Source organism: Polyodon spathula, chromosome 10 (genome assembly GCF_017654505.1).
Source record: "Polyodon spathula isolate WHYD16114869_AA chromosome 10, ASM1765450v1, whole genome shotgun sequence".
NCBI classification, from domain to species: domain Eukaryota; kingdom Metazoa; phylum Chordata; class Actinopteri; order Acipenseriformes; family Polyodontidae; genus Polyodon; species Polyodon spathula.
Genome location: NC_054543.1, coordinates 9,017,148 through 9,041,418, shown reverse-complemented (window position 1 = coordinate 9,041,418; position 24,271 = coordinate 9,017,148). Strand labels below are relative to the sequence as shown.

Sequence of the window (24,271 nt, the reverse complement as noted above, 5' to 3'; positions counted from 1 at the left end):
ATGCATGTCAATGGACACATCGACATCCACAAAAAGCAACATATAAAAGTACTAAATTGCTTAGTATTTCTATGGCAGCGGCTTATTTTTTTTTTTCTCTGCTCCGATGTTATCAGTAAATAATTTCTCAAACAGATAAAAGGATTGTCTGGGTTATATATTATAGCAGAGTCTTCATTCCGTGATGCACTAATGCAGGAGTGGAGACAGGGTCAGGATCTAGACACTACTGTAGCTAACAGTATTAAGCATGGTTCGTTTCTTGCCAGGGTCCCTTACAACCAGTGCAGTGCCAAGACTCCTAAAAGCAGTTCATTCATTCGGTACGCCACTATGCTGAACTCGCTTTTTTCCTCAATTAAGTAGCTGGACTACCCTGCTAGAACAGTCACAAGCAAAAACAAATATGACGGGAGGATAAAACCATATTGATTTCCGTATTAAAGGTGGTATGAGCAGAACGGAGGCTCTCGTTAAATTGTGTCACACGCTGCCGAGCTTAACATGTCATAAACGTGCATTTGCACGCTACATCCTGCCTCCCAAAAACCTTGTTAAAACGACAGGACAACATGTGTTAACTGCTTGCAGAAATATGGCAGTGACATTATTTTTTTTATATTATTTAACATTCTGTGATTGTATGATACTAAACACTCAGAACAGGCATTATTTTGTAGTTACTATCAATTATTGTGTGTTTTATTATTATTAAAACCAGCCTCCTGTTTGTCAGATTGGATTGTCTTAACACAGATGGATCTGCATGTGCCCCAGTAGTTAGGTAAAGGTTAATTGGCATTCACCTTAAAATAACAAAAGAAGCTGGAGGGCAACAATTACTTTGGAAACATTGCCTTCTCTGCAATAAAAACACTCCAAGACAACTCACAGGTAAGAGAATAAAGAAAACACAAAGTCAAAAAATATAATTATAAGAGATCAAGTCTTCATACTGTCTTCCAAGAGAAGTGCCATGGAATACACCCAGCAGGGCTCAGTAATTGTTTGAAAATGTGTTTCACTAACAAGCACTTTGTTTAAACAGGTAAAAGTTGAACACTTTTGAATTCAGTCTTAGCTCTCTTTGAACAGGCTGTGGATTACCCTTGAGAGAGGCTTTATCTGCCCATTCATGTTAGATTGTGTGGAACTGCAGGAGGGCTGCTTGGCTACCACTGAGACGTAAAGAACAGAATGTTTACATACTTCTGATATATATTCATATTCATAGTATCTGTTTTTCCATTAGGGGAGTCAGGATGATCTCATCCTGTGCCACAGGGAATGGAACTAAAAGCTAGTTATGGAAAGGAAATAAATCTCTAGGGTGGAATGTTTCTCATCTGGATTGACATTAATACACTTGATTATTCAACTATGTACTGCATTATTGTCATAGCCTATTGAAAAGGTTTCTTTCATACACCTTTCTTCCCACTCTAGTGCCACCTCTTCAGTGGCGTCTTACCATCCTCACTACACTGAATAACATCCTTCCTCTTTCCATTCAAGTCACATGTCAATATGACCCTTAAACTCATAGAGAGAGAGAGAGAGAGAGAGAGAGAGAGAGAGAGAGAGAGAGAGAGAGAGAGGGTGTGTGGATGCTGTTAATTTGTAAGAAGTGTTAGGGATATAGTTGTGGCAGGACATACAGTATGTATGTTAAGGAGAGGGTGTTATTGAAAGATCAGGGTTGTGAATCATTTTTGAAGGATGTGATGACAGGAGGAGTTACCAGCATTGCTGGAGTGTTTTGTGTATCACGACCAGAGGAATTGTGAGTGGGTGAGGTTACAGTCCGATGGGAGGGGCTTGGGGTGTATGTGTATGGGACTTGGGATGTGAACAGAACATCTAGGGGTGTGCGAGTACTGGCTGGCTCCCTCACAGAAGTATTTTTATCATTGCTGCCCTGGAGGGATCCATTGAAAACTAGGGTTCCATTTTGAGGTGGGATATCCACAGCACTTGGGAGGTCAGTGTTGTTTCCCACTGTAGAGTTCAGCGCTCCAGAGGTAGTTGGCTCTCTGAGCTGCTTCGGAGGACACTGAAGCTCCTCACACTCCTGCTGCTGCAGCAGCACAGGGCAGGGCTTGCCATCATTGGCGGGCTGCAGCAGGACATACCGTGTTTTCCAATGCAGGCCCTTTCCACAGGTAAGACTGCACAGGCTCCAGGGTGACCAATCAGAGACCTCACAGTCCAGAGGCGTGCCTTTGGGATAAGGTTTGGGTGACTCTGAAAAGACATGGTTATTGCTTCACCAGTGGTTGTTGTTGCTGGACAATTGCTTTGGAAATGGGCAATTACAGTCCTGTTCAAATTAAATTAATACATATACACTGCTGTGCAAAAGTCTTAAGACATGTTGCATTTTTCTACTCTGATGCACTATGAGTATCAACAATTTACTCAAAGCCTCCACTAGTGTTTTCTACTATTATAACAACCTTGACTTGCATAAAGAAGGAGAAACATTGAGTGAAATCGCTTGAATCACTCGATTTTCAAGGTGTGGTATCCGAAGCATAATCAACAAGTACAGAGAAACATCATTTGTAATTGACAAACCCAGGACTGGAAGACCAAAAAAGCTGTGTAACAAGGATGAGCAATACTTGAAGATAATATCCTTAAGGAATAGAAAGAAGACAAGCGTTGAATTGACAACAGAACTGGCCTTCTTTATGCAAGTCAAGGTTGTTATAATAGTAGTAAATTGTTAATGCTCAAAATGCATCAGAGTAGAAAAATGCAACATGTCTAAGACTTTTGCACAGCAGCGTACAGGGAGGTAGAAAATTATGAACCCACCTACCAAATAAAAAGAAAACCGTTACCTTTGATCGGATCGTCTCCATTGTTATGGTCATTGTTATATCTTTCAAGCTTCAAATCAGTACAACAAATAGTTCCACAGATACAGTGACAACTACTGCATCAAACACCTTTCTTTTCTCTAAAGCTTTCTTTTATTGGTTGTTGTTTTCCTGTTTTTACCACTGTTGCTTTTCTCATATGCTCCTGGGTTAAGCAACAGCCTACTTATTGACTGCTGCAAACGGGTTGATCACTTTGTTCTGTATTTATACCTGCTTACCTTGTTTTACCATATTCTCCAGATTATAGATAACGTCTGTAGTTATGTTGTGTAATTTATCTGTCTCCCTGTTCTGCTCTGTGATGTTGGCTGTCCAGGTTCTAGTCTTATTCCAAACAATGCCTTCTGTGTCATTGGTTCCTTCCCCAGGTGTGTTGGCTGAAGTTGTGGCCAGCAGGTGGAGTTTTAGGTACCCTAAGCGGGGCAGGGTATGTAGGCGGGGGTAGTAAAACGAGTTGGCAGGGTGGGAGGGCCTCTGAGCTGTTATGGGGGAGATGGGCTCCTGTGGGCTGGTGGCAAAATTTGGGGAGGAGAAAACAAAGCCGCTATCTGTTCCTGCATCCCAGGGAAAGAGGTCAAAGGCTACAGACTCCATCCAATGACCACCCTTGCAAAGATGCAGGCTATTGGTGCCAACAAACCAATCTGGGCTGGGAACTATCCGCACCAATACTGAGACCTGTGGGGAGAAGGGAAAATAAACTGTAGGTTTCTTGTTGACATCTTGTTCAGGTGGGAGGAAGTGAACTGTAATGTACTTTATCTGGTCTTCAGAAGATTTAGTTAAGGGTAGAAATATAAACAATGAAACTGTGTAAGAGAGGTGGAGAGAAAGAAAAAAGAATGGAGTAGAAAGGAAAAGAAACAGGATTACAAGAAGTGGCATGTTAAATAAAACTCAGTCATGAGACAAAACTGAAAATGAGGTTACCAGAGGTAAGGCTGGCTCGACAGTGATCACAGTGCTCTGCTGTCCCTCTCCACTCCAGACAGCCTCTGTCTGGAAGCAGCGCAGTGTCCTGGACTCTGGAGCTGTTAGCTCTTGTTCCAGAATCTCGGGGTTCCCCTCCTCCACAAAGGCTCTCATTCCGGGGGATGCCAGCGCCCCATCTGCCCAGATCACATCCTTTGACCCATGGGTGCAGCCTAATGGAGAGTAGAGAACCCCGCAGGGCTGAATGGCTTCTCACTTTCTTAACATTGTCTAATGAAACCAAGATTAAATCTACAATCCTTTACAACCTAAGTGAAAACTAAATATTGTCGATGGACAATCCTCTCTCTCTCTCAAACTGTAAGGCACGATCAGTTGCGAGGTATCAGGAAGAACTTCAATCCACAATCTCATTTTCATGAGATAAACCCTACTTGCCTGCTGTTACCAACCAAAATCTTTTTTTAATATTTGTGCGTTACCAAATTTTCCCACACCTTAATTGTTAAACCAATTGTGATTGAAAGGTGCCAAATTCATGCAAAACTATTTTTATACATTTTGGGTTCTCTGTTGGTCCCGGACATATTTATTCACAGTAGAACCGCTACTGTTTACCACCAGAAGACAGTTCAAAAAGGCAGTATCAGAGATTGGCAGGATTATTTTTTGAAAAGGTATTATATGAGAGCAAATAAGAAATTGTCATCTATCAGACACTTCTAAACCAAAAGCATTTATAATGCCACACTAAGTTTATATTATTTGATTTATGTCTAGCTTGCACCTAATGAAACTGTAAGCACCATTCATTGTATGTTGCTGTTATTGTGAGCTAATCAAGTATTTTAGTCATCAACAATAAGTCCTTGAAAGTTCACTGGCGTGTTTCAGTAAACTTTCTGTTTGTGTAACCGCGCAGCAGCAGTGAATGGCGATGTGGCTCATGAACGCTCACTGAGTCCTGCAGCTGGGGGTGGGCAAAAAAAAAGAACACCATACCTACTATCAAGCATGGAGGTGGTAATATCCTTCTATGGGGGTGTTTTTCCACAATGGCACAGGAAATTTAGTTCCAATACATGGTAAAAATGGATTCCATAGCGTACCAAAAGATATTGGCCAATCATCTGAAATCCTCCACTACAAAACTTGGTTTAAGCGGAACTGGACGTTCCAACATGACAATGATCCAAAACACACATCAGAATCCACTTCAGAATGGTTAAAGAAGAATAAAATCAAGGTTCTGGAATGGCCTCGTCAAAGTCCCGATCTAAATCCGATTGAGAATCTTTGGTATGAGTTGAAGAAGGCGGTGCACAAGAGATGTCAACAGAATTTAAATGAACTGGAACAATTGTGCATTGAAGAATGGTCAAAAATCACTAAAGAATCATGCCAAAAGCTCATTGACAAAATATCCTAATTGTTTAAAAGAGGCTACTATTGCTAAAGGTGCCTTAACTAGCTATTAATTTAATTTTCCTTGTCAGGGTATGAATACTTTTGAATTAGCATTTTTTGGAGTTTTGCAAAAAAAAAAAAAATTGCTGAAATAAATAATTGTAAACTTTTTTCCTCATCCACAAAAGCAAAACTTTTACACCAAAAGATTTTCCTAAAATTCTTTGTTTTCGAGAAAAAATTCTAGAAAGTATACATTTCCATTGAGGTATGTCAAGTTTTGACTATAGCTGTATGTTAAAGGGATTTTTGGCTGTAGGCCTACCCTTGAAATCTTATCACTTATGATCTAAGCAATAGCTTACAGTAAGGTTTGCAGGGACTATATTATACATTAGCTACTGTCTCATTGAAACATCCTGTTACAAAATTAAACGCGGTGCTTAGCTTACATAACATGTCCATAAAACTATTTGTGTTCCCTGGAATAAATGGCGAGTCCAGGGAAAACAAACCTGACAGACCTTGGGTTTATTTTTCTGGATGAAGTCTGAGCTAAGGTTAATGTTTTCCTGCAACTTTGCTGTATGAAATGAACATGTTTGTTTAAAACATTTCACATCACATTTCTTGGCTTAAAACATAACATAGTATAGACTGATGTATATTTATTTCTACGTTTTTTAAAATGCAGTTTTTTTTCATCAATTATATTAATTGGCTATCTACAAGGATAAATTCCCAGTGGATCATGTTTTATTTCTCCAGATTCAAACTGTTAATAATAATAATAATAATAATAATAATAATAATAATAATAATAATAATAATAATAATAATAATAGGATTAGAAAGTGAAGATTTACATTTATTTGGGCTTTATATAAATCACTCACCGAAGAGCCGAGACCACTGCGCAGGGGGCCGGTGGGTAGGGTACTGCTTTGGGAAGTTAGTGGGGTTCCACTCCGCGTGGAAAGTGAGCGAGTAGCTGGCGGTATTCGAGCCTTGGCAGATTGTACCTTTATCCCCAGAGAGGACCCCGTTTATGGAAAAGAGAAAAGATAGAAGCGAGACTGAATCTGGCAGGTTCATGTTTGTCTTGCTGGAATATGAGCTAAGAGTAAGCGCAGGGAGAAAGTACTGAACTCGATGGAACTCCCTTCAGCCCCTCTAAATAAATTACCTGATCAGGCAACATCTGAGTTAAATATTTACCCATAAATCGATGGGGGTTTTTTTAAACGCAGAAAATGAACACGCACTTATAGGAAGACCATGATAATTGGATTCTGTTCAACAATTATATTTTTCTTAGATATGTGTGTAATTAAATTAAACAAACGTTATTATATTTTATTCAAGTTAAGTGGTTTTTTTTTAATTATTATTATTATTATTAAAATTGATTTAATTAACAATATTGACGTGCTGGATGCCTGTACATGTTTTAATATACCAGTTTTAATTATAAGTCAAAAAAGTAGGACTTGTGTATTGTCCCTTTATATATTTATTTAGTGATATTATGCTATTGTGTTCTCAGGGAAAACATGAAGAGCAACTAAAAAGCTGTCTGTTTTTTCGCAACAGACAACTCGTGACTCCCGAAGCCGAGGTGAGCCAGGAGGCACTGGGAATGCAATCGGACCTCGTGCTGCTTTCCCCAAACTTCTTCCATCGAATCACTTTCACAAGTTGTGACACCCAGGGAGAACCGAATCCACAACTTCCTTCAGAAACACTGCCCCGTTCTCATTGTAACGTATCACTCTCCCATCCTGTTTATGGAAGTGTGAAGAAAAACATGAAATGCAATATATACAAGGAAATAATTAAAACATTATAAAAAACAACAAAAAAAAAACAAAACGTAAAAATGTTATTGAAGATAAATCATGTTGCATTTTATATAAGCTAAATAAAATTAAAAAAAAAAAAAAAACGAGCAAAAATTGTTTGAGATTATTATTATTTGTATAGATCTGGTATGTGGAAACTTAACCGATGTCATCAATATCTATGTCTCATTGTATAATTAGGTCTGTGTATAACGATATTTATTTAGCCATCAAATAGCCCCTTTGAGATTTGTGTCATATTTTACTTGAAAAGGTTGTGACGGTTTTAATTCATTCATATTTCGACAGCATGATTCAATGAGCGGCTGCATGAACTGATTTCCTGTCCCTCTTAGTTAGAGCGGCTATAGCTCAATAATCTTCTGCAAATCTACTTTCTCACAAAAGTACAAATATTGCACTGTCACTGGCACCGTTTGCAAAGTACAAACGAATAATGAACAGACTTATATTTTAATCCTAGTTTTAATTCTAAATATACTTTAATTGTAAAATGTTAAGTTTGTTCACGAAGAACACCATTATAACAACAAGGCCTATTTCAAACCATCATTGTGTGTGACAACCGCAAATACAAGTAGGCCTATGTTTTGTTTTATATAACATGATGATTAAATTTGAAGTTGCCTGTATAAGTAGTCGTCAGTCTGAGATATTGTAAATCCCAATTTTTCTATACAATCTCAGTGTTTTTATCCTGTCCTGTTTGTGTTGTGATATATCGAATAACGTAATGAAAACAACCCATTTGTCTTAAGCAATGCACGCAATCCCAGCCCAAAATATTAGATAGCGTGTGAAATATTAAAAATAAGCCGTATTTTTTAGACTTTATTCATTAAAAGGAATTTGTGTAAATATACATTTTGCTGAGTTTGTTTATTTATTTATTTATGAGTAGAAAGCATTCTGAATATTATTAAATTGTAGGCCTATACGTCAGAAAATCGTTTTTTTTTTTTAAATTGCATATTACAATTATATTTTATGCCATCATGCATTTTTGTTTCATATATTGCTGTCTACCTACCATAAGACAAATTGTTTTGTTGCATTGCTTAGTTAACATTGTTTTTGTTGAAATAGTTTTGAATATTACAAAGTAACTGTGTTATATACAATTAAAACGAGCGTAGACTTTCATTAACGTATATCTTAAAGTTGTTCTTTTTTTTTTCTTTTTTTAATTGGTCAGTGTTCAGAAAAATGTTTTTTGTGGTTTGGCGCTATCGATAATATAACACTCGACTGAATGGACTGTTCATCAGTGATTGCAGTTCTACGTTGTTGCCTGGATACCATATTGTTTCATAGCACGATTTGAAAAGTTAGCGTAACTTCTCCTCGCGTCCTAAGAGTATAATGCAAGTTAACAATGCAGATACAATTGTGGCTTGCAAGACCGTGTTTACAGTCTAAAAACACATCAAATATGACACGTGAAGATGTTGATTGACTTGTAAAACACTGATTTAAAATCGAAATGTGTGTGTAGTGTAGATAGTGTTGTTTTTGTGTGTGTTTGTTTTTTTCACTAAATAAACAAATACCGAAACACAATTTGTAACAATAATAATAATTTGTAACATCCATCTTCCCGCCAGTCTCTTTTAATCCATCATTCATCTATTCATTGGGGTGAAAACAGCAGTTATGGACCCGTGCTATTCATAATTACAACGTGATCGGAATTGTGAGGGTCTTGATAAAGCGACAGGAAAACCAACGGGAATGAATCATTTAGAAGAGCGAGCTGTAGCCTGATGTCAAATCAAGTGCAAAATAGATCTTTAGCATTTTGGGGCTCTGTACCAGTGGCGGAGGAAACGTCGGTGTAGCTGGGGCAACTGCACGGGAGCCAACGCACCTACAGGGCCGTAGAGGGAGAGGGGTCTGAATGTTTGGAGAAAAAAAAAAAAAAAAAAAAAAAAAAAAAAACTTAACAGTGACAATATCCTTCACATTTATATGTTAACTTCATATCATAGCTACTAGTGTCAGTAAATTAGTTTGTATCCTCCCTCATTTCATCAGGTGCTGCTATTCTCTTAATTCCTAACTTTTTTTCTTCCATCGTAAATGTCTTTGCATGGTTGAGATCAGTTGATTAAAAGGGACATTATCAAGCAAAAATTATCCCAAAACATTGGCCGGTTGGTATCTGCCAGCCTACTAACCAACCCACTAACAGGTAGCGTAGATCCGGATCAAGCGCCTTTAATGGACGTCAGATCTGATAGTCGCTAGAGGGCGCTAAAAAGCGGTGTTGAAATAATAGTAAAAATTACTTTAACAGTAACAATTAGTTTTAGGGGTTGAGATTAGGTTAGTTGTAGACATCGGGTTTAGGGGTACGGGGTAGATTTGTGGGTTAGTAAACTAGTAGGTACCTACTGGCCCATTCCTATGGGATGATTTTTGCTTGATAACGTCCCGTTCAATCGACTGATCTCAATCCGATTGGCTGGCATGGAGGCTGGTATGACATTAAGGAGATTTTATATATATACTGTGAAGCATTGACATCTCCAGCGATCGCCTTTCTCCAGGGGTGCCTTGACTAATTAATAGTACTTAGAGTCCATTTCTGTACAATTTGATACTGCTGTATAATTTCGCATCAGGAGCTTTGACTGTCCACCCGAGCAATGGGGCCACCCATGTACTAGAGACCAGGAGGCTGATCAGCCAGAAAAACTGCCTGCTTTCCGGACCACGAACGCACATGCCAAACGCTTCAACAAGGAGAGGCCATACATTTCCAAAGCCTTTAAAATGCTTCCATTATATCAGTATGGTCCACAAACAGACACAAAGGCTAGCCTGAAAAGGAAGACCTACCTGATATGGTATTTATTATCACTCCCAACAAATTGTAAATCTGAAAGAGGGATAGGGTGTTTGTGGATTAGTGCAGTGAATCAAAATAAAACAAGAACCATAGATCTCAAGATGTTAATCTCCCATAAAATCAATACGAATTATGAAATCTTATACATTCCTTGCTATAAACAGTATTGTTAACCCTTAATTGCTATCTCAAAATCATACGGTGTATGTTATAGTGATACAGTTTAAAAAACATTGCTCAACACTAAAAGCTGAGACTCGTGACAGCACTGTACTGTAAATCAAAGGTGCAACAGATTTAACACACACCTCAGTAATATATATCACACTGCCCTATCTCTGTGAGTCTGAGTAGCAAACAACTAAACTAAACACTAGAATTTGTTCAGAATTGGTTGCATAGGAGCTATGTTTAATTTAATAGTATAGTTGCCAACGTGTATTTTAACTTTGCGTGGGTGCTCGTTTTGACTTTATCCTAGAGCTGTCGCATTCCTTTGAATCGCTTTATGTGGCGTTATTTGTGCAACCGCCAACACTTATCAAACCGGGCATATTTTAAAATACACAATAAATTATCATATAAGGAGTCTAAATGCGTTTCTCCCAATACATTGACATGCACATATTATGGAATAAATAAAACAATGTAAACAATATTAATAATTTGCTCTTTAATCAAAGTTAACACAATTCGCCCAGAAGGGGCATTAGACATATATATATATATATATATATATATATATATAATATATATATATATATATATATATATATATATATATATATATATATATATATATCCTATTGTGGGTTTTTATGCATAAAAAAACACATTAATACATGAATTATTTACAATAAACATATCAAGTAAATTGACCTACACTTGCAAGATGACGGTATGCTATTTTTGTTTAAATGATTAGTACATGCTTCTCATATTTGCATGTTCATACTTACAAAAAAAGAAGTGCAACATACTCCTTCGAGCGGTTTGTTAAAAAAAAAAAAAAACGAATAATTGATTCAGAGTCTGCCTTATACTGACTGGAATAACCGCTCTCGTTTCTTCTTCTGAACTCAAATGATTCCAAAAATGACAAAAACGAGTTCGATGTGGTGAAATAATAAACTTATAAACAAACTTTGTATGACCATTTTAACTACACTTTTTTTAACTGATAGTATTCAAAAAGAAAGGTAATTTAACATTTACTTAAAAACAAAACAAAAAAACAAAAATCACGTCGCTTAGATTTTGATACCCGTCTAGCACATCTCTATGGTCAGGCTGACTGCTTTTGGGAAACTTAAGTTATATCATCAGGGTGTTATTTTAAATGTTATTTGTAGTCCCAGAAGAAGTTATTCTGGGCGACACATCCAGTGTATCTGCGCTGTTAGTTTCATTAAACATTCAAATACACCGTCTTTAGTAACATATAAAAATGTCAACTGTACATTATGCCACATTCAGCCGTCAGCAGCATACTAATTGTAAATGAATAATATTTACAATATTACCCATCAGTTCTTCCTCTGGGGAAGGGCGAATCAACATTTTCCTTAATGTGCATATTTGGGAGTCTTTGGAAGTGTAAAACTGCATTTCCATGACTGTTCTTTTGGAAAATTATACTGCCAGTTATAATGTGTTCATCGATTTTTCATGAATAGCAACGAAGGAAATGTTGCCCTAGTTTCCGTTTGTGTTAGGGGGTTCCCCCACACAAGGACATATTTGACGGCCACGGCTGGAAGCAGTACGTGTACGGGTAGTATTGATAGGCCTGGTAAAGGGGGATGGCAGGTGGGCTGAGCAGCTCTTCGGTCCTGTACTGCCTCTGATTGTCCCTCACCAGCACCTTTACTGACACTTTCTTCGCCATGGTCTGAGTGCAGTTAGCAGCCAATTCGTGCGCCATTTGTCGTTTCTTAGTTTTGTACCTCCGGTTCTGGAACCAGATCTTCACCTGCGTTTCTGTGAGTTTAAGAGCCGCCGCCAAATCCGCTCTCTCTGGGCCGGACAGATACCTCTGCATGTTAAACCGTTTTTCCAGCTCGTAGACCTGAGCATGAGAGAAGGCGGCCCGGGAGCGCTTCTTCACGGTTTTTAGTTGATCGGCAGATCTCTCCATCTTGCTCCTTTCCTCTGCAGTCGACTGGCTCTCACACTCTGTAATAGTTAATACAGGTATAGGGCCTATGCATTATTACGTCTTGTTTTGTCTCAGTGTTTTCCTTTTTCTCTTCAACCATGTTTGTGTTTTGAGTGACACCCCTCTGCATGTCATTATGTTTACACAATAACCCTTGCAGGTGATATTAAGTCGGTAATCACTTTGCAAATTGCTGTAGCTACCACTGTGTTGTAGGTAATTGTAAAGTTATATAGTTGCAAGTTGCCAACCAATAAATGTTTGAGTTTGTACTGATTTAGAAAACAGAACACATTAAGCCTAGTCTTATTGAGATGTTCAGAACCCACAGCGTACAGCAACTGGGTCTGGAATCTAGTAGGCCTGTTGTTTTCCTGTTTAAATTGTTTTTAGTTTGCTGTTTATTGTGTAGAATTACAAAACAGAAGGAAAATGAACAGGCATACACTGAGGTACAGCTCGCTTCTACAGGCTTTGGAATACACACATACTGTAAATACAAATGCAAGAAAATAAACACATCGACAACAGTATTGTTCTAAGTTGACAGAGCGCACTAATTAATATAATTATATATATATATATATATATATATATATATATATATATATATATATATATATATATATATATATATGACTACACTGACTCCGGTTTTAATTGTTAAAGACAAAAATTTTACGTACCAAAATTAACTGTGTTCAAAGTTCTCGACACTAATAAAAAGACTGGTGGTAGTCATTTTCTCACGTATGTTTTGTTAACGGTCTATTGGAGTTGAACTGGTAAGTTTGCACTTTTATGTAGCTACGACAATGTTTAAGAAAGACTGTTCATAGTATAATACATACACACACACACACACACACACACACACACACACACACACACACACACACACACACACACACACACACACACGTGTGTTAACTAATTATATTAATAATTGTAATGATTAAACAAGTATTGAACACACTATAGCTGAGCTCCGTTACTATTAATAGACTGACGCTACATTACACTTGCTTTATACATTTTTAGTTCAAATAAAAAGCCCATTTTATTCAGCAAATCCGATGACCCGCTATCAAGAACACCACGGATGCATTGCATACCTTTGAAAGAATCGCAACCTGAATAAACCGGGTCTTCTCCCGTGGAATCCTCTCTGCAAGACTGGCCATCAATCTGAGATTCCCCACCCTTGCTTGGGCTCGACACTGGCTCGGGACGTTTCCTGAGGTTCGGAGTTTCCGCATTTACGAGTTCTATGCAATCTGCGAGGCAAGCTTCGGGGCTCTCCTTATTGATTACCCCAGTCTTCCTTTGCAAGCCCGGATCGGACAATCTGCAGAGTTCTGCAAGTTCATTGGCGATTTGCTTTCTCTCCCGATTCTCGCTGTCTCTGGTAAGAATGTCTTGGATTGAAAATGAAGTGCCTCTTTGTGCCATCGCATATACGTATATATAAAATGATAGTTTACTTTTAAATGAATCTAGATGTTGTTTTAGTCCGGGTGGACTGTAAAAGCATCTGCCTTCATCTAAGAGGTCTGCTAAAACAAGGTATATAAAACCGGGAGAAGCTCCTTTACTCGGCTTCTCTTTTCCTTTCTGTCAGTGTCTTTAGGGTTAATTGGAGAGGGATCCTTCCCGATTCAATCAACAGCCAATGTGTCAAGTTTTTGAATTTGTATTAACACTCTTGTCAGTGAAATGAAGCTGCTCCGTTATTGGTCGCTCGCTACACATCCCCCCCCCTCCCCCACCCCCCCCCCCCCCCCCCCCCCCCCCCCCTTCTCAGCAGAACACTTGTAACACTTGTTGCAAGGATTGTGCCGTGCAAGATAGACTGCAGTCTGTCGAAGTATGCTGTTAGAAATCTGTGTGTTTTTAAACCACTTGCTTCAGTGCATCACGTTCAAGGGTGTGCGCTAAAATGAAATCACATTTGAACGCAAAATTGGGATACGACTATATTCTGTAACGCCTTTCATTTTCCTACAGAATTTCATTCAGAAGGGTCGGAGGATGTGGGGGTGAATGGCGTTAAAACGCAGTGTAGTGATGGATCGACACGCTGCTTTTTAAACGTGGCAAGTTTTTCAATTGAACTAAATGATGATAACATTGCAATCTGCCGCTGTTAAGGGCAATTGAGTAAACCGCATTGTCTTACAGTGTTTACAGTGTGACACGCAAGCCTGTTTGGAATCACTCCAAAATAAACGTCTCTCACCCCCTCCCGTCCCCTCCCCCTCTTCAGCTGTTACAATGTAATGCTTTGAGTATGAAAGAAAACAAGAGGGGTGATACCAAATTTGCGACGACACAAACCCATGAACGAAATGACCCTGTTGACAGTTCAGCATTGTATTGAGCAACAGTGCCCACGCTGCGCGCGCTGAGTGAGTAGGACTGTGTGGCGCAGCCGCAGAGCAGACGGACTTACAAACCCTCTTTATTGCTGGTGTGTGTATGTTATATTTTCTACACGACAGCCATGCATGCAATTCACATTGTCGGTTGAATATCATACACGAGCGCTGCTTGTTGGGTAAAGGAAATCTAGGCCTACTTTTGTAGGCTTACTGTTTTACTGTTTATTACAACAGGTATAACACGATATTTATTTAACTTCTTTCAACCTAAGCGTAAAAAAAGAATAGCCTACCAGTATATAGTCTACTGGTCATACAAAAAAGAAAAGGAAATGCAAATACGTTCACTTTGCAGTAACCCACACTTTTACCGTGCACGTGAACTATTTCTATATATTTCATATATAGATATATATATCTATTCTATTATATATATAATATATCCACACACATATATAATTATATATATATATACACCACAATATATATTATATATAGGTGCACACCGTGGCTTGTGGCCAATTACAAAACCTGACCGGACGGCCTGCATAGGTCACATCTTTAGTGACCAGGCTCTTGGTGGCGACCACAAAACGGAAGAGAGCCTTCTAAGCGGAAGGTCACCAGGTACAAAATTGTTTTAACAACACGTGCACACCTTTGTGTTATATTTAGTGCTGGCTTCCACCCCCCCCCCCGTGCTGGCTTCCCCCCCCCCCCCCCCCCCCCCCCCCCCCCCCCCCTCCCACTGCCATGTTTAACAGGGTGACTGAACTGGAAAATAAAAGCTTCTGAAAATCTGGAGGACGTGTGGCGAGAAAGCACGAATGAAAACGATACTGTAATGAGAAATCGTCAACATCCTCGAAAACAAAGGCAATTTATATATATGTATGTGTATATATATATATAATAATATATATATATAGTATTATATATAATATATATATATATATAGTGAATATAGCTCTTTTTGGCGAGAATGTACATACATTAATGCAAACAAGAGTCTATTCCACTCAATCAGTAAATGTAATGCAAACATTAGGTTTAGTCTTCTCAGATAAGGTGAGATTAGGAGGGGTCAGCATCAAAATACACAAAAACATAGTGTTGATTATTGCCTCAGATACTGTTAAAATACAAAGTGCAGCCTTATAAAGATTGTACTCTTTTTTGTAACGGTGTCCTTTCTATAGATGAGTCTTTTACTACCTCTCTTTCCATTTCAACTTGTTTTTAATGGTACTGGGGGGGGGGGGGGGGCAGGGGGGTTTACATTGTCGTAACCACTTGAAGGCCGATAGCGCACGGAAACGGGATTTAGAAGTCGGATCTCATGCTTGGGATAAAGCACATCAACCAGCGAATCATGCGCCCAGCCAGTCAACCTCCCAAGAAAACCCTGCTTTGTATTCTGTTGCAGCTCGTGAGCGACAGGGAAATAGATTAATTTTCCTGCCCGCTTTACTAGAGCTGCAGGTACATCTCGCTCTGCACAGCCGACTGGCTCATATTTGCAGTGTAAAGCCATCAGCATCTGCAAACCTTTTATTATGCCTTTTTCGCGTAAGAAAAAAAAAAAAAACCTGCAAACATTTTTGGAACGAGATAAAACTCCACTAAAATACACACTTCGTATATTGCAATAGGTAACCAACACTTCTGGAACAAAATAGGTTTTATGGGTATGAGTCGCCAAATATTTTGGTCGCAAATATTTATGGCTTTACAGTAGCGCACAGTACGGTGGAACGAGACAGTGGTATAAAATAGTGCAGCGGGTACCCTTAGTGCAGGGGTGCCCAATCCTGGTCCTGGAGGGCATAGTTTTTGTTCTAACTGTACAATAAATTGCTTAATAGGATCAAATAAGCTTATAGTAAGTGCTTGATTGGTCCAATTACTAATTTAGGGGACAGTTGGAACAAAAGCCTGGAGGACAACGGCCCTCCAGGACCAGGATTGGGCACCCCTGCCTTAGTGCTACAGACAAACAGTCTGCTCTCCCTATGGCTCCTTGCAAATCAGCCTGAAGCAGTTGGCAGATGTCAGTGATTGTGTGTTAAGGCAAAATTGCTGCATACATTGTGTGTCAGGCTCAGAAAAGACAAATGACGTCTCCTCTTTCTATTTCCCTTTTTCTCTCTGTTTTCTTTACCTGCTTCCCTGGTAGTTCCAGCAGTATTTATAGTCGACCATGTAATTTGAGTTCAGTTTGGACCTGTTTTCTTTCTGGACACTTTGATGGTTTACCAAATCGCTACATTTCTATGTAAATGAGGACACTCCCCTAGAGTTCAACCCAAGTCCACCGCTAACGCTGACTTGCCGGGTGGGCACTAAAACACGGTTGTTTAGGTGGGCAAAGTCTGTTTACTCACAGTGCACCTGATTCTGGTACGCTAACTGCCCAAAGTGTTTTGCCTTAGGGGTTTGCAAACGTTGCTAAATATGGCACTTAAACTGTGAAACTAAAAATATAACCTTCTACGAGTTTGGTCAAGGATGTCTATAATAATAATAATAATAATAATAATAATAATAATTATTATAATTATTATTATTATTATTATTATTATTATTATTAAGATTAATACTTATGTCTTATTTTAGGATTCCCCGATTTGTCTTATTTTAGGATTCCCCGAGTTTAACTAATTAAAATGGATCAGATTTGCATTTTACATTGTATTTAATAACAATGGGTCAGTTGCAGCGTACCAGTGATTTAGTCCACATCAAATGAACTAAAATGCGACTAGAAAATTCTGCAAATCTGTACTAATTTAATCCTGATAGCAGTGTAACAAACAGATAATCCCGGTAATTGGTTTAACTGATGGGAACACGTGGAATAAATTAGACCGATAACGAGGACTAACGTATACAGCTGTGGTTTTGATTCACCCCATATAACAAGCAGCTTTTGCTTCATAAAGTTGAATGAAACCTGCTGAATAATGTTACGATAATACATTACATCACATAGTTTCCCTATACATATATTTTATTCTCACAGATCTGACTGCCCGAATGTGACGGACATAAGAAATGAACAGAATAAAGTTTTCAGATGTAGCCTACTAGCATTTACTTCTGATGCACTGCAATGGAGAGTAACAGGTGGACTAACTTTAGTCTAATCAAGTAGACTGAACCTGTTTAATCCACCAGTTAAACACATCAGTGGACTACATAGGGTACGATGCAATTGACTAACATTGCGTCAAAGTATATCTATATCGGTACCTAATTACCAACTCATGGATAATTGTCTCTCACTGACACCTGCATCCTCAAGGTTGGTTGACAACACTCACAGACCTGGGAACAAGTCACTGCAACGGAATCATTATTCTTATGTATTCAATAGCAAAAAAGAAAATCTGTAAATCCGGAGAACCGAACACTGGCATAGATGTTACCTGTAATCCAGTAATTACAATGTCGGCGTGCACATTGTTTTCAAAATTGGTTACACTACTTTTTAGTTTTAAACGGGTAGTTTATCTATTATACTATGAAGTCAGTGTACAGTTAAAGGTAAAAAAGGCGACTTTTATCACATACATGCAAAGACGTTAATATGTTTAAAGTTTTAAATTGTAAGAAGGTAGTTATTAAGAACGAGTACATCATTTTGTATGTTATAAGTACAAGCTGTCACCCCTGCCATCATTATAAAACCGAGCATTCCCAAATGTGGGCGCTTAGCATCTGCAGTGTTTGCACTTTGTGGTATTCACGTGTATCAATCTCAGTTGAACAACAGCAGATGTGCAAGGGCAGTATATAGCGTGTGTGTGTACCAGTAATAATATGTATAATGAAAAATTACGAATTTTGCAAAGCAAATGATGAATCGCAATGAATATAGCAGGTGTTTTCCTTTGGCACGGCCCCTATACTGACGTCACAGAATGATTAAGTTGATCTGGGAGCTTTAAGGTCAGACAGGTTCAATTATTCCACCTCGATGTGCTCCAGTCATGGAGGAGTAGCGAGCGAGGATGCTTGTAGGGAGAAAACAGCACCAGTATGAGCCGATTTCAGCAAAATGCAGGAACATCTGTCAAAAGCAAGTTGCAAAAAAATGAAACATGCAGTTTAGAAGAAACAGTCAAGCTTAAAAAAAAAAAAAAAAGGTGTTTGTGAAGGTTACGGAGCGCACGCTGGGTTATGAAAAGGTATAGTATGGAATGCGCACTGACGTGGTAAGATAACTTTACTGCTATATACAGTATGATCAAGGACTAGTCAACGGAATGCATAAACATTACAGCAGATATTGCGACGTGTTATGGTATTCATTTTGCAATTTTAAAGATCGTTTTTCTAAAGTAATTCACACTTCATGTAAACTTTAAAACTCGTCCATCTTACTGCCATGTGTGCGTTGAGTCCGCGGTGAGCGACTGAAATGATCATTTTAGTTGAGACTAACAATGGTAACCAAAACGAGAATTACTAACCCAACATTCTGTGTATGCGGGATAGTGTACAATATATAGACATGAGCGTTATATATGCGCTTATTGTCCATGTCGCTTTTCTGATATATTTTTACCTAAAATAAAATGTAAACAATACCTTTTCCCTAATTGATCATAATGACTTTGCAACAGTCTACCGTTAACAATACAAAGTGATATAAGAAATCAATGATTGAGGAGCTAGCGCCACCTTGTGGAATTATGTTTCTCGTCTCATAATATACAATTCTAACATGAACTACCCCAAAACTGGGCGAAATGCTACAGCAAGATTTTAATACACTTCGTTGTATATTTAGAAACTCATAAATACAACCCTTGTTGTTATCTTTTAAAGTGTGTATGTGTAATATCTCTCTCTCTCTCTCTCTCTCTCTCTCTCTCTCTCTCTCTCTCTCTCTCTCTCTCTCTCTCTCTCTCTCTCTCTCTATCTATATATATATATATATATATATATATATATATATATATATATATAATATATATTTAATGATTTCTTACTGTTTTGTCATTGACCAATGGTCTCCATTACTGGTGTAACGTTGTTTTTTTATATATATATAATATTATATATATATATATATATATATATATATATATATATATATATCTATATATATATAATATCAATTTTGTGTTTAATCTGTAATAATTATTGCAACATGTTGCCCTACACTCACTTGATTTTCGTGCTATTTACGCGCTGGAAGAAGGGCTGATAAATCCTGCATCCTGATAAATATCGCGTAAATCAAGCGAGACTTCGGGTCCTAGGAGCAGTTTGTCTTCTGTCTGTCGCATATTCAGAATTGGATCTCTGATAGTCTATCGGATGTAGTTTTTCACACACCTGGTTTCTTACAAACCGTTGGCCAGTAGAGAACCATTTGCTACATCAATCAGTCATAATCAATCAGTCATAATCGCTGCACCCTAAACTAACGCGTGTTTCGAAGATATACATATTAATTAATTAAATACATAAACATTGATATAAATTGTTATTTATGTCTGTCATTTAAAATTGGTGGCGTGGTGGTTAGCACTGATATCTCCTAGCGCCAGTGTCTTGGGTTCGATTCCGGCCTAGGGGTCTGTCTGTGTGGAGCTTCATGTTTTCCTCGTTTTCGCGTTGGTTTTCTCCGGGTACTCTGGTTTCCTCCCAAAGACGTGCTGTTCAGATTTGACCCTGTAAAAGGATAAAGAGGTTCTCTCGAGCACATTTTTCGTGATTCAGAAACTCGGTTCATCTCTCGCACTTCACTGAGAATCTGTGTTGTGTGTGGCAAAGTTTTCTACTTATAAGTAACATAAATACCGTAAAACTTCAAATAATTGCCCGGTCACAAACAATCGCCTGTCCAATACGCGCCGGGATGCTGGCAAATAATGTAAATAAATATTACATCTTTGACGTTATTAGAAGCTTTACTATTATTAACCGCAAGAGGGTGGTAGCCTGTTACGAATAAGCATGTGGTTGCGTATACAGCTCTGGGAAAAAATTGAGACCACTGCAAAATTATCAGTTTCTCTGGTTTTACTATTTATAGGTATGTGTTTGGGTAAAATGAACATTTTTGTTTTATTCTATAAACTACTGACAATATTTCTCCCAAATTCCAAGTAAAATATTGTCATTTAGAGCATTTATTTGTAGAAATTGACAACTGGTCAAAATAACAAAAAAGATGCAGTGTTGTCAGACCTCGAATAATGCAAAGAAAATAAGTTCATATTCATTTTTAAACAACACAATACTAATATTTTAACTTAGGAAGAGTTCAGAAATCAATATTTGGTGGAATAACCCTGATTTTCAAGCACAGCTTTCATGCGTCTTGGCATGCTCTCCACCAGTCTTTCACATTGATGTTGGGTGACTTTATGCCACTCCTGGCACAAAAATTCAAGCAGCTCAGCTTTGTTTGATGGCTTGTGACCATCCATCTTACTCTTGATCACATTCCAGAGGTTTTCAATGGGGTTCAGGTCTGGAGATTGGGCTGGCCATGACAGGGTCTTGATCTGGTGGTCCTCCATCCACACCTTGATTGACCTGGCCGTGTGGCATGGAGCATTGTCCTGCTGGAAAAACCCATCCTCAGAGTTGGGGAACATTGTCAGAGCAGAAGGAAGCAAGTTTTCTTCCAGGACAACCTTGTACTTGGCTTGATTCCAGCCTTGCTGAAGCACCCCCAGATCATCACCGATCCTCCACCACATTTCACAGTGGGTGCGAGACATAGTGGTTTGTAGGCCTCTCCAGGTCTCCGTCTAACCATTAGATGGCCAGGTGTTGGGCAAAGCTGAAAATTGGACTCATCTGGGGGTGCTTCAGCAAGGCTGGAATCGGGCAGATTTGTCTTTGTGAAGGGTGCATGAATCAAGCCAAGTACAAGGTTGTCCTGGAAGAAAACTTGCTTCCTTCTGCTCTGACAATGTTCCCCAACTCTGAGCCGAGCTAAATTCGTATTATTCGCTTTCACATAGGCTGTATGGTTTTAAAACATATTTGACCAATAATAAAATTACAGTTTTGTCTAGTATGCTAAATTTGATCTGGCAGTTCCAGAAAAAAAAAAAAAAAAAAAAAAAAACATACGCAAGTGACTCTCATAGAACTGGTATTGGAACCCAGGTGTTGGGTTCAGTACCCCCGACGTTTTGAAGCATATTATAAAAATCACATAGATGTGACCTATATCATGGTCGCACGTTCTGTTATTCTGCCAGACTGCCTTTTATTAATACTGAAATCTTGCTCAACTGCAGTTCCAACATTCACTTGTGGCAAATGTCTGAGTAACTTGATCGGTTTAAGACACTTTCATACTGAAGAGCCTACTGAACAATACATTCCCGCTTCCTTGTGGCCATACTGACCAGGCTATAACAAATGCAACTGTTTATTTAGGCTCTTGTCCTGCCTTCAGTTTGGTGAGACGTGCTTACTTTCACAAGATGAACTCTGTATCAGTAGTTCGGATCCGAAGTATGATGCTAACCAGTAGAAAGCACGTGGACGATTTTTACAAACTCCCTTTCAGACGACTCGACAACTTAGATCAAATGTGACTCAACAAAGTCTTTTGGGGTGTATTAAAGCACTCCGCTCAGTAAAACCCTCCTAGGCTCTTCTGGCACTATTAACACCATATCTCAGATAACGTTTGATACAGGCGGCATATTTCCAGGTCTCTATAACACCCTTGACCTCAGTTCTGATATGGTCCCCATATTGTCATATGTGTTTTGTTTCCGGTTGATAGAGATGACCAAAATAGCTTACAATTGCTAACCGTGACTTTGATTTGGTAACCTCTTTCCAAAATGATGAATTCCTGCATGCAATTACACCGCCAGTGTTGTTGCTAGCATTATTTATTTGGCAGAGCAGTAGTCTATATGTACGACACGCTGGCTAATCCGAGTTTATCCCAGACTTGTTAATCGCTCCAAAAACACTGCGAGGAAAAATGCACTTTTGATTTGTTACCCGAATTGGGGAGTTATTTTGTGTGGTTGTAATTTAAACAAACCAGCCCTTGCGCGCATAGTTTTAAAAAAGTTTCGCAATACTGCTATAGTTCAGCATGCGACATTTCCTCTAAAAGGCCACTGTTTATATAATTTGGGTTGCTAATAGTTATCATGTAAACTCGTGTACAGAATAAATATTAAACGACTCTTTGATACATTAATCAGCTTTGTTTCTGGGGGGTCTTTGGGTCATTTATTGGCAAACTTTTTTTTTTCTTTTTCTTTTTTTTTTTTGCATAGCTCAGCTCAGGAACAGAAGCCCGAGAGTCCCAGAAGCAACAGAGAACTAAACACCCAGACAGCTGGGATATAAGCCTGCGTGCTGATAATGGAAAACTATTTGAGAATCACGGTCTTGGAAACAGCTGTATTTCCTTTATCAAACAATTAGCTGCTAATCTCACATCAAATCCCAACGGGACAAACAAGGCTGTCATTCAGATTGTGTTTAGTTTCAGTTCGCTCGTGGAGCAGAAATTAGGCACAAATTAAAGTCTTCGTCTTTTTTTTTGGGGGGGGGGGCGGTAACAGACGCATGCGGAGATTACATTTAACCCACCACTTTTCTGAACACCCGCCATAAAGACTTTCCCATACCTCTCTAGCTGTTAAATCTAAGCCGGTATAAATCGTCTCCGAGTGTTGGAGAATCACATTGGTTTAAAACATCTAACTAAGTGTTCAGTTCATGGCTTGAGAATACACAATAACACACAGATATTTAAAATGGACACATATACAAATGTATTTAACATATGTTGCACACAAATTTGGTTTAACTCCTTAATTGTATTTCAGAATAGTTGATTGAATTATGTATGATTAACCAAAACAAACACTAACGTGGACAGAAAAGTAATGTTAAAAGTTCAAGTTATAAGAACGATGGCGAGAACGGTTGGGTGATATAATAAACCGCAGTGTTCGGCAAGCAGGATAGCAGCTGGGACTGCTAATGAAAGGGAATGGCAGAGAGATTTCGCTTGTCAACTAATTGCTCATAACTGCTTGGCAGTGTTTAAGTTAACAACAAAGGACTTTTTTTTTTTTTTTTTTACACTTTTGAGGTGATTATAGAAATGGTCTTAATGGTTTAAGCCGCACAGAAAATAACACGCGTTACACTGCAGTGTAAAATATATACAGCAGGGCTACATGCTAAAATTATTGTGAATTTAAACCTTGTCACTGTTCTGAGCATTGTGAAATAAAACAGATCAGATAAGCAGCAGTCTATAACCAAACTGGCGCACACACACAAGACAAATACCACGAGCAGCTGAAAGTTGCTTAGCATAATGGCAAAACATCAACATGGTTCATGGGTTCGTTTTGTGCATAAAAAGAAACAGACAGCTGTAACTTTCATAATAGAAAACGAAACGGGTCTCGTGGGCAATCAATGTATGTATGTGTGTGTGTATATATATATATATATATATATATATATATATATATATATATATATATATATACACACACACACACACACACACATTGTGAATAGTAACGTTAACCCACAGAAAATGTATGAACAAACATAGTGTCCGTGCAGGCCGGATGTTGACTTCTTCATGCATCTATTTTATTCTTTATTTCTCGGGTTGTTTGCCTCCTTGCCAATTATCTGTATATCGCATATTAAATTCATCATCGAATATAACCTGTCAATTATTGTTTTTGTCATTATTTGTATTTTTCTTTCATTTTCCAGGAATCACGTCACAGACATCATATAGTGCACTGATTTGG

At 38.4% G+C, this 24,271-nt stretch overlaps 2 protein-coding genes across 2 annotated transcripts; both read right to left on the bottom strand.

Moving 5' to 3' along the window:
- Positions 1 to 1,597: 1,597 nt before the first annotated feature.
- On the bottom strand, positions 1,598 to 6,389 carry LOC121321513 (spondin-2-like). The gene is made up of 4 exons (XM_041260497.1): positions 6,125 to 6,389; positions 3,819 to 4,033; positions 3,107 to 3,566; positions 1,598 to 2,244 (listed from the first exon to the last, which is right to left on the bottom strand). The coding sequence occupies exons 1-4, from the start codon at positions 6,321 to 6,323 to the stop codon at positions 1,694 to 1,696; spliced, it is 1,425 nt and encodes a 474-aa protein (XP_041116431.1). The 5' UTR covers positions 6,324 to 6,389; the 3' UTR covers positions 1,598 to 1,693.
- Positions 6,390 to 10,768: 4,379 nt separating this feature from the next.
- Positions 10,769 to 13,744, bottom strand: nkx3.3 (NK3 homeobox 3). The gene is made up of 2 exons (XM_041262138.1): positions 13,215 to 13,744; positions 10,769 to 12,116 (listed from the first exon to the last, which is right to left on the bottom strand). Exons 1-2 carry the CDS (start codon positions 13,549 to 13,551, stop codon positions 11,653 to 11,655), a joined length of 801 nt encoding a protein of 266 aa, XP_041118072.1. The 5' UTR covers positions 13,552 to 13,744; the 3' UTR covers positions 10,769 to 11,652.
- Between the last annotated feature and the right edge of the window lie 10,527 nt (positions 13,745 to 24,271).

Excerpts from the sequence above, each read along its gene's own strand:
- nkx3.3 (XM_041262138.1), bottom strand. The coding sequence starts at position 13,551 with ATGGCACAAAGAGGCACTTCATTTTCAATCCAAGACATTCTTACCAGA. Across the intron at positions 12,117-13,214 it reads AGGTTGCGATTCTTTCAAAG|AGTGTGAGAGCCAGTCGACT; the intron begins GTATGCAATGCA and ends TAACTATTACAG.
- LOC121321513 (XM_041260497.1), bottom strand. The coding sequence starts at position 6,323 with ATGAACCTGCCAGATTCAGTCTCGCTTCTATCTTTTCTCTTTTCCATA. Across the intron at positions 4,034-6,124 it reads GCAGTGGTCTCGGCTCTTCG|GCTGCACCCATGGGTCAAAG; the intron begins GTGAGTGATTTA and ends ACTCTCCATTAG. Across the intron at positions 2,245-3,106 it reads GGAGAATATGGTAAAACAAG|AGTCACCCAAACCTTATCCC; the intron begins GTAAGCAGGTAT and ends ATGTCTTTTCAG.